General features: G+C 31.2%; 1 protein-coding gene across 1 annotated transcript in view; it reads left to right on the forward strand.

The window, feature by feature from the left end:
* LOC148271718 (neuroligin-3-like) overlaps positions 1–15,063 on the forward strand; it is a 49,164-nt gene that overhangs the window by 9,895 nt on the left and 24,206 nt on the right. Inside the window, exons 4-5 of the mRNA XM_088241020.1 lie at positions 3,109–3,613; positions 12,367–12,457. Of these exons, the coding sequence (XP_088097146.1) occupies positions 3,109–3,613; positions 12,367–12,457 (596 nt within the window). The remainder of the gene's footprint in view (positions 1–3,108; positions 3,614–12,366; positions 12,458–15,063) is intronic.

Consider the following 15,063-nt stretch of genomic DNA (forward strand, 5'->3'; position numbering starts at 1 on the left):
ATTGAGGAAATCCAAAAGCTTACCATCCAGCTGTTGGGTGACTCTCTGTCAGTCGCGCATAGATAAAAGTTAGATTTTAGATTTTAAAGGAATAAAAACTGTTTGAAAGAGGAGAAGGAAGATTTATGCATAGGAATCAACACTTCATCTCCACCCCTCTGGATCCTCACAAAGCCTCTGTTTATTTTAAATTCAATAAAAAAATATTTAAAAAAATAACAAAAAATTAATTATAAGAATCGAGTATATACAAATAATTACTTAACTAAAGTAACACATAATGATTTTTGCTTTTGACCTAATAAAACTCAGCCAAAACAAATGAAAAACAAATCACTAGAGCCCGCTTAGGGCACTGCAGATTGAACAAATATCTTTCTAGAATAAACCTTTCCAAAACTTCTAGATGTAGGTTCTGCAGTGCAAATGAAGAAACACCTATACACATTTTATGTGAATGTGATGTTTTATATCATTAAAGGACTCCCATCCTCAGGGAACCACTGGTTAAACCTGAAGATGTCAAAGAGCTCGCCCCCTATCTAATAGACCGGTACTTTACGGATCTGGGGTTGGAGGGGGAGATTAAGCAAAATGTGAACTCTCGCTTTCTACACTGTAGCCAGGATGTTTATAGACCTGGGCTTGGAGGGCGATAACTATTCACTGAGACCCATTTAAATAGATCTTCACAGGTCGCAGTGATGGCAGGACTTAGCATGGCACTGACCCCCACCACTAAAAATAAGAATAAGAGCAACAGAATAATAATACAATACGGATCAAGAATATGGGGCCACTGTTTCAAATCTTATCCCAACCGAGTCTTGAACCTACAAGTACAAATTGTAAACACTATCGTACCTGAAAAAATAAAAATTGAGGCAAGAGACAATAATAAAATATTATTTGATTATGTTAACATTTTGGCTATTAACAAACAGTGCCAGTATGAGGTAGTGACAGATCATTTCCTCGATTGCAGTTTTAAATCCAAATTAGCCCACCAGATCGTGACCCGATAAGTATCGGTACAGCAATTGACGGTGTCACGACAGAAGAACTTCTATGGAGATACTCGTAGAACAATGGAGAGCGTAGTATCAAAACTGTTTAATTTAATACCTGTTAAAAATTGTGATGAAAAAAACCTTAACACATTTTTAAAAAAAGAACAAAAATAATTAAAAACAGCAAGTGAAACTTTAGTGTGCGCATTAATATATTATATTCTTCATCTCTTATTAAATTATGTACTTAACTTTTATAAATTAAAAAATAAACAAATAATACTGTAATTTAAACTGCAGACAAGCCTTGGCTTTGCGGGAGCAAAAATACAATTAAATTCATCTTTTTATAATTATTAAAAAAATAATAATAATACACAGCTAAAATTTTTGAAAAAATTAAATAAAAATGCGTACGTACTGGAAGAAAAAATACAGCAACATTAGTAAAACACGTTTAAAAATCGCATTCCGTATTTTATTTCGTTTTACAGGATTTTTACCTGAGAGTAAATGAGAGCCATCGAGTCAAAAGCAGTCGTACAGGTTCCTGGTTCTATTTTACAGTCGGAACTATATATTTCATCCGCCGAGACACATTAATATAAAAAAAATCTTTAAATTGAAAAGAATTGAACTGAAAAACAGATGTTTGCTTTTAGTTACCATTGAATTTATAAGCTTTTAACGGTTAGTCGTTCAGAATAATGAGGAATATTTAGCAGAATGGTTTAAAATTGCATGTTTTTTATAATATCCCATCGCCAACCCTAAACAAAAGTTTTTTTCTTTCTTAAAAAATACGCCATAGTAAAAATAATGATCTAAAGAATATGGTAAGGTATCCAAAATAAAATGCTTTATTGGATTTAATTAATCTTTTATTTATTTAATAGGCAATTGCATATAATGCGACGCGTTTCATTTTATTGGAACATTATCGAATTCTAGTTTGTTAAAAAAATAATAAAATGTGTTGTTTATTTTTAAAATAAAAGTAGAATTAAATCAAATAAAAGCATTTAATTTTGGATATCTTACCAAATTTTATTATAAAAATTCTAGCAATTATTTGCATACACTATAAATGATCAAAATCATATTCAAATTTATATCCTACCTAGGTAGTTTTTGTAGTAAATTACAAAAGGACGCTTTATAGTTATTACTTTTATTTTTACACTACAAATCAAACAATCTGATTTCAAACATGATAGAACGACAAATCAACCTTGGCAAATAAATGTTTGTCGTAACAGGCATAATTAACATTTACAATGGAGTCCTGCTTCCGACTGTGATGTATAGGAGCAAAGTATGGATTTGGAAAAACCGAGATGAAAGAAGGATAAATGCTGTGGAAATGCGATCTCTCAGGAGAATATGTGGTAAAATTATGTACGATAGATGCACAAATGTCGAGATCCTTACATTATCTAAGGCTGAGATAAGCATTATCGACAAAATCAAGAAAGGAGCTCTGCGCTGGTTTGGGTATGTAGAGCAAATGGACAGCAAAATAACGGCAAAAGATATTAACAATGCGAATATTGATGGATGCAGAAGTAAAAAAAGACCGAGAAAGACATGGCATGACCAAATCCAACAAATACTTGAAGATGGACATGTCAAAAGTTAGAATAATTGGCGAGCGTGTATGAGAAGATGTATGAATGTAGAGGAAGCAAGATCTGAATGCGAAGATAGAGTGATGTGGCGTTCTATTCTCTCTGCCTACCTTTACGGGGAAACGGCGTGATGATTTTTTGTTACTTTTTTTTTGTAGAACGATAAACGTTAAGTTCCTAAATACAAAGGTCCAATAAACATCTGGGAGATATTTCATGAAGGGATTTGAATACTGTCCAGCAAAGTTTACTGATATTTAATTCTAAGGACATTCTAACCATTTCAAGTGCGTTCTGCTTGCACATTGTAGGATACAATTTTCATTTATAATAAGAGTTAGCTTAGACAGCCTGTCTGCATAATTTTTAAGTGAGAAGCCTTACTTGCAATTTATTTATGAAAATTAATATGAAATGTTTTTACGTGGGGTAGTTAAATGTTGCAAATACTTACAATTTATTTTTTGCAGGTCTTTTCCATCGGGCGATTCTCCTTTCTGGCTCAGCTCTCAGCTCCTGGGCGTTGGTGGAAGATCCTGTCAACTACGCCATCCACTTAGCGAGACAAGTCAACTGTTCGATCCCTGAAGATTTAGCGAGAGACCACGAGCTGATAGTCGACTGTCTGAGAGAAACTCCACTCGAGGAACTGACGACAGCTGAAGTAACAGCTCCGAGTTACCTCACAGCTTTCGGTCCATCAGTTGACGGAGTCGTGATCAAAACCGACTACGCCAAGGAACTCCTTACATTTTTCATTCCAAATGATATGCAAGGTTTCACCAGTGTTTCTGGAGTCAACAATTTTAAAGGGTCGAGTGACAAAAGGAACGGAGACCGGATATTTGGGATCAAAGGTGGACAGAACAAATACGATCTGCTTTTTGGTGTCGTCACGAGTGAAGCGCTTTGGAGGTTTTCCGCTCAGGATATTCAAAATGGATTTGAAGGAGAAAGACGGGATAGAATTATAAGGTAAGAAATAAAAATATATCTATCTGAACTCTATAAAAAAAATAATGACCAAATATGAATTTAATTTACACCAAATACCAAATATAATATTGAATTTACGCAAATGGAACTAATGCAAAAGCATGCCTCAATCTCGCGGTATGTCACATGACGAACTTGCAATATCAGTTCACGCAAAGCATCGACTTTTTCTGGCACAACAGCTTATTTTGGAGGACTTTCACAAAATTCGTCCTGTAACGAAGTGCAACCACGATTGAATTCAGAAAACCAGCGAAACACGGTGGTTCAAGATGGTGTTTTATCACCAAAAGTCGGAGCAAGTTGATCTGCCCACTGTTGTAAGTTAAATCCTCGTCAAAAGTCATAGAAAATCATCGCACGAAAATGTTGACGATTAAGATCCATTTTTTTAACAAAATAAATATTTCAAGTATCTGTAAACAACACAAATATCACTCGCATGACAAAACTTTTGGATAACGTTTCCCATTAAAAATGGCAAACTTAACGATGACAATGTCAGATTTGACATATTCACTCTGGTGTTGCCATATCTCAAAACTTAAGTAGCAACCTGAGTAATAACGTTTCTTCTTCTCTAATAGAGTGAAAACTCGTGTTTGGAGAGGGGGGAGTTCATTTTACCTTTATTTTTGTGCATATGTATTTTGTATGTATAAACATACAATTTAGATTTAAATTAAGTTTTATTTTTACTATCCAAAACATTTTTTTTTTAAATTAGATATTATATTTTAAAAGATACACAATTTTCTACTGTTTGAAGTTAAAGCTGGGGTGGGTCTCATGTGTTGTTTTAATTTAAATTTAAATGTTTTAATATTGAGTATCGATTTTAAGATTTCTGAAAGATTGTAAAAGTTATATAGTCAACTACGGTAAAACTACACAATAAAGATAAGGTGAAAGACAGACCAGCAAAATTTCTTAATAAAAATCATACATATTAAATTATGGTACATTATTAAATGTGGCGTGCGTATAGTTATCTGTAAAATGGTGTATTTGTGTGAACGTAATCGAGTTGTGGTCCCATGGCTAGTGTCTCGGACTCACGGACCAAAGGTCCGTGGTTCGAATCCCACTCTACCCCTACTTGATTCCATTTTCTAATAGTGAGTTATTTACAACTCGTTGAAAATGGCCTTCAAAATTAAATATATGGGTAAATCAAAAGAACGCAAATATTTATTTTTACAAAAAAAAAAAAAGTAAGTCTTCAGGTATGTCTTATCGTGTGCATCAATAACAAGCAAGTGGGATTGTTTTGAGCCAAATAGAATGAGTCTTTATTTATGTTTAAATCAATTAAGGGGTATTTTAAATATATCAATAGATTTAAAAAAAGAAGAATAATTTGAACAAGAACGATAGAGGAAAGAGTGCGGTGCATAGTTTGTGCTTTAGACTGGCAGATGGAATAAATATTCTTTTTTTTCACACGAAAGGGGATATTATAATTGATTTTGGAGATTATAATCACTATAACAGCGCCCTTGAAGTGATCACTCACGAAAACGGCGCAATATAAATTTGCAAAATAAATTATTATTAGTATTAAACAATAAATAATAAAAAAATGTTTTTTATATTGTTTTAAACTAGTAAACTTTGAAATTCTTTTAATTTATAATGAAGATGAATAACAACATAAAAAAATACTGAAGTTGGTTGCCAAAATTCAAATAATTTTGAATCAGTTAACATTTGATAAGTTTCGATTCTGTTATTCAGTGAAAGTTCTATGGGGAATTGAAATATTTGGACCCTTTTGAGTGTTTATTACTCGAAAATTTTGAATTGTTAAACTAAAAATACTCAGCTTCATAGATAAACGCAAGTTCTAATAGTTGTACAATAGTTTTAACTTGGTTCGACGTCAAGTAATGAGATTGTATCAGAGTCACCATTGTTAAAGGCACCCTAGATATTAATTTCCAATTTATGATTTCTTGGTGAAGTTTGGTCTTGTAATACACGCTTGCTGGAGCCGAGGTATCAATTAAAACTTCGGAGGTAACTTTACAAATAACTATCTTCTTTTGAGAATTCACCTCATTTGTAATCTCAGAAGCAAGGTGAGTTTTATAAGAAAATTAATCTTAAAATGGAAGAAGACACGAAATAGAAACATTCAGTCCCATTAATTATATTTTATAAAATTAATGGAAGTGTATATATACATATATATATAACTCCAGACTCTCCAAACTCGAAGGAACATGGCCGACGCCATTTTTATGTATAAAACTTTGAATAACATGATAGATTGCCCTAAGATTCTACCACTTATTAATTTGAGAGTCCCAGTAACGCAGAGCAGAAACAAATCTTTTTTTAAAATTTCTGAATGTTCCACTAAATTCCACTAAATATTCCTTCAATTTTTTCATCTGTTGCTCAAACTCAAAATATTGTCAATAAATCCACCTGGTCCATGAAGAAGAATACAAATATAATGAGTCTTAATTTATGTTTAAATCAGTTAAGGGGCATGTTAAATATATCAATAACTTTTAAAAAAGAAGAGTAATTTGAACAAGAACGATAGAGGATATTGAGATAATGTATGGTTGAGTATTATATGTATCACTATTTTTCACTTTGTCTGAAACAATGCAGACACAGTTATGATGATTAAAATTGATCAAAGTGACACTTCTGACAATATGTGATTTTTTTATATATTTTTAAAAGTTTTTTTGTAATATTATTTATAAATCTTAAAACATAAAGTATTTAAAAACTATAATACGTTGAATTACATTCCCAGGAGTTACAACTCAATTCGGGACATAGAAAATATTAACATTCAGATAATAAAACATTAAGAACAACAAAGAAACAAAGCAAGTTTAGCACCTTTATAACTAAATATACAACAACAATACATACGCCTAAAACCTTTTCTTACACAAGTAGAATAAATATAAAAAAACGCTTTTAAGAATAAAAAAAGTAATGAATCCACTAAGGGAGATAAGGTCATTAACATCACATGCCATGCAGATGATGCTGCCATAGTAATGATGAAAATATATCCATCTCAGTTAGTAAACATCTGGATGCCTAAGAAATGTCGTATAGTACAATAAACACATGATTATTGGAAACATAATTCGGATATACAAAACGTGCGTCAAACCAAATCATGGTGTATACAACAGAGGCAAGGATAGATAGTGAGAAAATAAAAAAGACGAAAAACCAAGTAGAAAAACTAAATAGAAAAACCAAATAACTGCTCAGAACGTCAGAGATGAAAGTACTAAAGGCAATAGCAGGGAAACCCAAAAGAGGCAGAATCCAGAGTCAAGAAGTTAGACGAAATTGCGATACCCAGTGCATAGTAAATAGATTATAGAGAGATTACGTCAATAATTCCATTAATGGACAGCTCCAAAATCCAATCAGCGAAACTTCAGAGGAACTTTCCTTATAGTAAAAAAACCCTAGCAAAAAAATTCCAAAGTCGTTTAAAAAAAAATTTTTTTTTAAGATCTCGAAATAGACTAAACTTTAACTTATCGAACTAGCATCTCTTCCGCAAACCACTACCCCTCCCCAACAAAAAAAATACGATTAAAACGTATTTGACCAACGAAGCGATACGCTTCGAACGCGGACAGGGGAAGCGGCTGGGTAGGATAAGGGTAGTTATAATATACTGAAACGAATTAGTAATTATTTGGCAACTAATATGCATACGCTTTTAAAACAAAGCACTCTTGATATTCATACTTTGTTGACTAAAATAGATTGAGTCTAGCACTTTCGCTTAGTTCTATATGGAAAAAGTTATCAAAGAATGTTGGTTTGTTGACTTAAATTATACTATTTTGATTTGAGTTTATAAGTTTGTTGATTTTTATTTATTGTTACATGCTAGAGAAATTCAGCCCTTCGGGCTTCGCTTTATCGGCCCTGCGTAGCGTTTTTTGATATCCGGGCACTCGTAGGTCGGGTGAGTAGGTAGGGTGAGGTGGGTGGTCTGAGGTCGGGGGTCTGCGGCTGAGTTTGCCCGCGTTAACCGCGGACATCCAGCGGGCAAAATGGGCCCATGCAGAGAGAGGACAGACGCACTTAGTCATTTCTAGAATATAATCATATAAATTGTTCAATTTCATTGTACAGTTAATTATAATTTATAGATGTTTGCAGGAGATTTAATGAATTCTATGTAAATAAAAAATAACTAAACATCAGATTTAATACTACCGACGAATCAGTTTATTTCACAGAATTAATGGTTCAATGAAAATTTTTTTTTTTTACAACTGAATGCCACACACATTTACTCGTATTAGGTGAACAACAGGCAGCTGAGCTATTAAAACATTTTGAAGATCGCAAACTAAGTTTCAACTTTCCTATACAGACTCATACACATATCTTTAATCCGGCTGGTGGAAAATAAGTTCGAACTTCAATACGGTTTTATTTTATGATGTAGGAGGCACTGATCGATGACAGCTCGAGAAAATTAAACGTAGAACTTTTCAGAGAAATGTCGCGCCAGTTTATTTTCATTGCAAGATGACATTTTATCTATGAAAGTTTTTAATTGAAGCGCCATTAAGCTGTAAAAACTTGTTTAATGAAACGAGAAATGAAAGTTGAAGGTATTTTTTTACTTTTAGTTAACAGGAGTTAATTTGTCAGGGACACCGTTCGAATAAGGTCTGGGTGGAATATTTGAAGGCCTTTTTGTGCAAAGTTTTAATGAGCCTCATTAAGAGGAAGAAAATATTTAACTAATTATAATACTTTTTAGGGTCGATTGCCAAATTTTATTTAACTTTTTATTTAGCACAATGGATGTGTGTAAGGATACTGTTATACCCTTTGGTGGTACAGAAGATTAGTAATAAGACTTTATGTAGTTGACTGTGGTTCCTTATAAATACATATTATACTGTGGTTAAAGACTAAGAGATACAAATCTAGAATGACTTGCCAAGCTATGTGGGTATAAAGACTACTGTAGATATTTTGTTGTTACCAACAATATCCCTGTATTCCTTACAGATACTTAGAATAAAAACTATAAGATTTTTTTTTTTAATTTAAAAAATGTGAAAAAACCGACTATAATTACTTCAAATGTTAATAAACATTTATATAATTACAATATATATAGCTTAGAGAAGGCATGGGTAACCTTTTTTCTGTCTGGGCCAAATTATCATTCTGTCTCCGAGTCATGGGCCGGACAAAATGAATTATTAAACCTAATGAAGTAATATTACCAAAATGTTATAAAATACTTGTATATAACCACTTACCGACTTTCTCTGTCAAATTGGAAATAATTTTGATTCCAAATGTTGAACAAACGACTTAAATCATTTGACATGTTCCAGTCATCGAAAGCAATTATTAAAGATATCCCCAAATCACCGGATTTACCAGAAAACATGTCAAATGATTTTAATATTTAGTAAAATGTTTGACCACAAAGTTATGCTTTAACTAATAATAATTTATTAAAAAATTCATGTTAATAAAATAAATATAAAACAACGTTGTTTTCAACCATTATTTTTTTTTTCAGCACAAGCTTCTTTATCAAGGTAAAGTGAACTAATAAATCCCATACTATTTTTTTCATATTACATCCGCACAAATAAGCTAATAAGTCAAGACTTTTTTCATCATGTTGTTCTTGTCAAGATGGGAAGTGTAAAATGGAATGGATACGATATTTAAAACTAGACTGGCGAGGACTAAAGGAAGTGTTGTTTTTTTTTGGTTATTTTTTCTTTTTTTCTTTTGATAAATCGTTTTTTTTTATTTCGAAGATTTCCAAGTTGTCTTATTTGAATATATTATTTTCAACATGAAGAACTTTTAATCTAGTGTCTTTATTAAAATTATATATTATTTTCGATGGTTCACGAATTCGGAGATATAATTATTATTTAGGTATCTTATGTGATCTTAATACAAGAAAACAGTTTGCTTATAAGATTAGAAATGAGAAGTGAATAAATGAAATATTTAAAAAACGAAAACGCAAACGCAAACATTCGAATAAATATTTTTTTTCTGCTCCCACATCAAATATAGTTAAACCACCTGAACAATGGAAGTGCATTATTTTTATAAATGTATTTTTCTGAAAAATTATCCATTCTGAACAAAATCAGCTACCATCAAACATTAAACTTGCATTCTACACAACTGATAATATAGAAACATTGTTAAAAGTCATAAATATAAAGTCTTTAAATATAATGAATCCGGCATTTACCAATGAAACTGTAATAAGTGCAATTCAATCTACATTAAAAAAAACTAAAATAAACTTTAACATAACACATAATATAATGAAAAAAAGAATTTATTGTAATTACGATCCTTTTTTCATTAAAATACTTTTGAATGAGTTATTATACAACTCTTGTGTGGCTGTGGTGTAACACGAGTCTTTATAGGGCACATGACTTTATATATCTTTTTTATTTATTTAAATGTTTAAGTCGTTTTTTTTAATCTTCAAATCGTCATTTTTACATCAGATTTGGAAAGCGAAATTTGAATAATAATATTAATGAAAGTTATGCCAATAACAATAAAAATAATATTTATATAATTTGGCTGATTTACAAAGCGCCATTTTTGTGAAAAATTACCTCAAGGGCGCTTTACAATTGTATACCTAAACTTACATTCTAACTAAACTTAAGTGATATACTATATTTCCAGAATTAAAATTGAGGGTATAATAGTCTTAAGAAGTGGGATTTTAGTTGGGATCTGAACTGACCGGGACTGTCGATGATTCGTACGTTTGAAGGCAATTGGTTCCCGGCAGAAGGGCCGGCGGCGGCAAAAGCACGATCTCCAAATCTAGTGTTTCGGGAGCGCCAGATTTTGACAAGTTTTCCTCTTCCTGAATCAAATGCTGACCTAAGAGTAGATTTTCTTTGACATGTGTTTTCCCTAATACAAAGGTCCAATAGGTATTTTGGAGTCACAATAAATCTGTTTTACTGTATAAAAACGAGCTTGAGAAAAGAATTTATGGCGTGGAAGATAAAGACGCAGTTCTGTGGCCGGTGTTTGTGTGAAAGATAGAATAAGAAATTCGTCAAGTCAGTCAATTATTGGCAGTTTTTACGCAAGTTATATGACATTCGTATTTATAATTTGTTATTTATAATTTGCCGGTTTGGCAGCGGAAAAAGCACGATCTCTAAATCTAGTGTTTCGGGAGCGCCGGATTTTGACAAGTTTTCCTCTTTCTGAATCAAATGCTGACCTAAGAGTAGATTTTCTTCGACATGTATTTTCCCTAATACACAGGTCCAATAGGTATTTTGGAGCCACAATAAATCTGTTTTACTGTATAAGAACGAGCTTGAGAAAATAATTTATGGCGTGGAAGATAAAGACGCAGTTCTGTGGCCGGTGTTTATGTGAAAGATACAAAAACAAAATAAAAAATTCGTCAAATCAGTCGATTATTGGCAGTTTGTACGTAAGTTATATGACATTCGTATTTATAATTTTTAATTAATTTACCTAAAACTGGCCTTAATAATATTGAAATCTTTATAAGCTACTAACTGAACCCAGGCACGCTTCGCTGTGGCTTTGTCTGATATTAGTTTTAAAGGGAGTAAACGAAAATAGTCTTGCAACTATGCATCTACTGAGAAAACGCATTGTTTAATTTAATATCTTAATTTGCTATGACTATGCTTGATTTTTTATTTATTTTTGTCTTAAAATAGTACAAACAAAATAAATGAATGTCCTCATATAAAATTATATCTAATTATTAATTATTAACATTTCTAAACAATATACGTACACTTAAAAAGAAAACTTCTATAAAGCTAACACGAATAAGATTACCTTTTAAAAACTAACTTATCTGCTAAACACATGTTTTTTTAACTGACATTTAAATGAAATAATATTTTTTTATTCTCTTATTTCTAATGGTATTTCCTTATTATTTAACTGTATAGCTCGATGCATCAACGAATTCTGTGTATTTGTTTTCCTACGAAATGGTAGTCTTACTTCATGTTTATTTTTTGTTTTATATACATGTTCACATTGATTAGAAAAAACCTTTTGAGTCAACTCTTTTGAGTTTTATAATATAAGATAATGCTATTTTCTGTAAAAAAATTGAGTCGATCCATCGATTTCTTTCCGAAATTTGCCGCCACAAACATACAGAAACCATTTTTTTTAAAATATAAATTGTAGAGAAAATAAAATTTTGTTACGCTAAATAAAATTGATAAAAAAGTAGCACTGTGTAGAACTGTCATTCAGAACTTGTTAACTTTGTCAATTTTAAGTCAATTCAAAACGCATGCAATGTTCCGTTACTGTTAGAACATCCGAATAAAACATTTTTCTGCTAACATGCAATTTTTTGTAAAAAGAATAATCAATACATCGATAACTTTTTAAGATTTGTGGCCACAACATACGAAACCTTAATTTCTATATATATAAATGGTCTCAATGTTTTTTTTTTCAAATGTCTGATCATGTATATTGCTTAAGGGAATACGATGTTACATCACCACGTATAAAGGTTTTAAATTTTGCAGTACAAACTTTTAAGAGATAGTAACAAAATTCCATATAAATACTTTTTTGTGATAATATAATAAAAATGAAATAAAGTTGTGCACATAAAAATGAAAAAAATCATTTCACTGTGATATTTTGAATAAAAGTGTGTTTCTTTTTTTTTACAGAACCTACGTCAGAAACGCCTATACATATCATTTGAGTGAAATATTTTTCACGGTTGTCAACGAGTATACGGATTGGGAGCGAACAGTTCAGGTAAGGAAATTATTTAACTATTTATTTAATTCATGCCCCTCCCTTCATCCCCTCCCTGTTTTGTCAACTATTTCTGCTTTGGCATAAAACATTTTCAAAACCTAATCAGTGAATGTAAGGGTTGGCTACTAAAAGTGTGTGATTTCAATCGGTATGTTAGTTTCATGTTTTTGTCCAACAACTATGGTGAAGGTATATAGTAGGTTTTGCATTTACTGATATTATTTTATTTGTTCTTTTACTATTTGTGTTTTCCTTTTTTCACAAGAGAGATTTTAAAAAAAAAAAGTTTACACTTTCAAAATTTTTATTTTATTTTCATTTTTTTGCAGTAAATTAAATCCTGTAGCTACTACTCTACTAATTTATAAAATATGAACTTTCATAAAAACAATGAATTTATTGATACGATTAACTAACTCAAATAATGTTCATTTTTAGATAAATTGGTATGTTGGTTAATTGGTGTCAAGGTGAAGAGACGTGAACGTCTCGAAACCGGTAGACATGGAAAAGTCATTATGCGGTTTTACACAAATATTTGAAATTTATTTGATATAATTAAAAAACCGTAAATGATAAAAACCATCGGGCTAAAAACCTAATTTAAAAAAAAATCTCAAAGTAAATTTTTTTATTTTCATGATTTTATTTTTTTATGTGCCCTGGTTTATATAATTGAAATATTTGCTCATAGCATTCCTACTAAAACTCTGTTATTGAAGAGTGTTTTAAAAAATATTTTAAAAAGAGAAAAACGCAAAATTATAAAGCTATACTCGTAATGTTTTTTTTTACTCGTATCTGTAAAACTTTATTTTGTATTGTAACATCAGATTTCTCAAACATTATAAGTTAAAATTAGTTTTGACCGTTTTTTTACAAATTTAAAAATAAGAACCAAATGTAAAATATAATTTTCACAAAAAAGGCAGCTCAATTTGTGAAACAGAAACTGTAACTGCTACCCCTTTTAAATAACCGAAACGTCCATCTTTAAACGTGATGCTTTTTTTTTTCTTCAATTGTTGAAGGCGACGCAATATTTGCTGGATCTAAGATGTAGTTAGTAAAGGAATAATCTGTCTATTTATTACGTCAATGATGGCGGATAATCGACGTTTTTAATGCAAATTTGTCAATTTAACTTTCCATCCAGTCAATTATTTTATATTTCTTAAAATTAAATTAGCTGGGAACAAACATTTTAACAGATACTCGTAATTATGTTGGTCACGGGGAACGGTAATGCCTATCATCAATTTGTCTTTGCGTTTCCACAGGAAATTCTCTTGAATATTCATAAGATAATTTGAATTAATTTGGTAGTATCCCACGAAATGCTGTTGTGAAAACGATTGGAAAAAATATTTGTGTTATGTTTTTATTTTTTTATCATAATTTTCAAATTATAAAACCATCAAAAATACAATGGATGATAAATAAAGCAATGAATTTTCATAATAAAAATCTTAAATTAAAAGTAAAAGTAATAAAATGAAAGTATTAGGTGTTGAAATAAGTAGTGTCATTTTTTTCCCAATTAAAAATTATCATCAAAAGTCATACGTCATTCGCAATTTTTTTTTCTGCTCTACAAGGAATTGTTTTATTTTACGTTGCACGCGACATTTAATTCGATTGTAACCCTTTAAAATGGAATGTTAAGTAGACGAAAGCGACCATTTTCAAAATCTCCTTTTATTTGCGCTCAACTGTGGGAAAAAAGTTGCCAAAGCTGTTTGAAATATTTGCGCAGTGTACGGTGCTATACTTCCTCTACATTCATACATCTTCTCATTCACTATCATTCGTCACTATTTTTTCATCGTTTCCTATAACTGCGGTCATACATCCGCTATCCTTACTTTTTTGGGAATTTTTAACCGCTTTCCAAAATACAATATAAAGAAATAAGAGATTAAAACAGTGTATAGGAGTAAAGTTGGTATAAAATTAAAACAAAAGGATGAGTGTATATTTAACATAAATTTAAAAAAATACAATACAGCGAAATAAAATATAGTACCGTGTTTAGGAATATAGTTGCTATATCACAAAAATTCCCTTCAAATCACCGTAGGATCTTCAATCGTTTTTTAGTTTTTGAAACACAAATGCCATCGACGATCTCTTCTTTCATTCATGGCATCTTTGCCGTACACTGAACAAATATCGCGAGTAGCTTTGACAGCTTTATTCTCTCGGTCAATTGATCAATTGCGCTCAAATGCGAACAAAAGGAAGTATCAAAAATGCTCAGGTTCATTTATTCGACATTCCATTTTGAAGGCTTGTAATCAAATGAAGTGATATTAAATATGTAAAAGTCGGCCTCGTGGCGTAATCGTCAGCGCGTTTCCATACCAAGCGAGAGGTTTTGGGTTTAACTCCCGACATAGTTGATATGAAATATTTATTTAAAAGGGTGTTTTCACACCAGAATATTTCATAGTCTCTGGACTGGTACCTGAATCGTAGGACTAATCATCTCATAGCATGAACCCTTATCAACAATTTTTTTGGCTCTTCCTAAAATTGGAAATGCTTTTCTCTGCAATCTTTTTTGTAACCACCTTAGTGTTGTGATAAATGTATCTGTACGT

Source organism: Micrasema longulum, unplaced genomic scaffold, assembly GCF_059751315.1.
Source record: "Micrasema longulum isolate JH-2025_06_02 unplaced genomic scaffold, ASM5975131v1 h1tg002700l, whole genome shotgun sequence".
Classification (NCBI taxonomy): Eukaryota; Metazoa; Arthropoda; class Insecta; order Trichoptera; family Brachycentridae; genus Micrasema; species Micrasema longulum.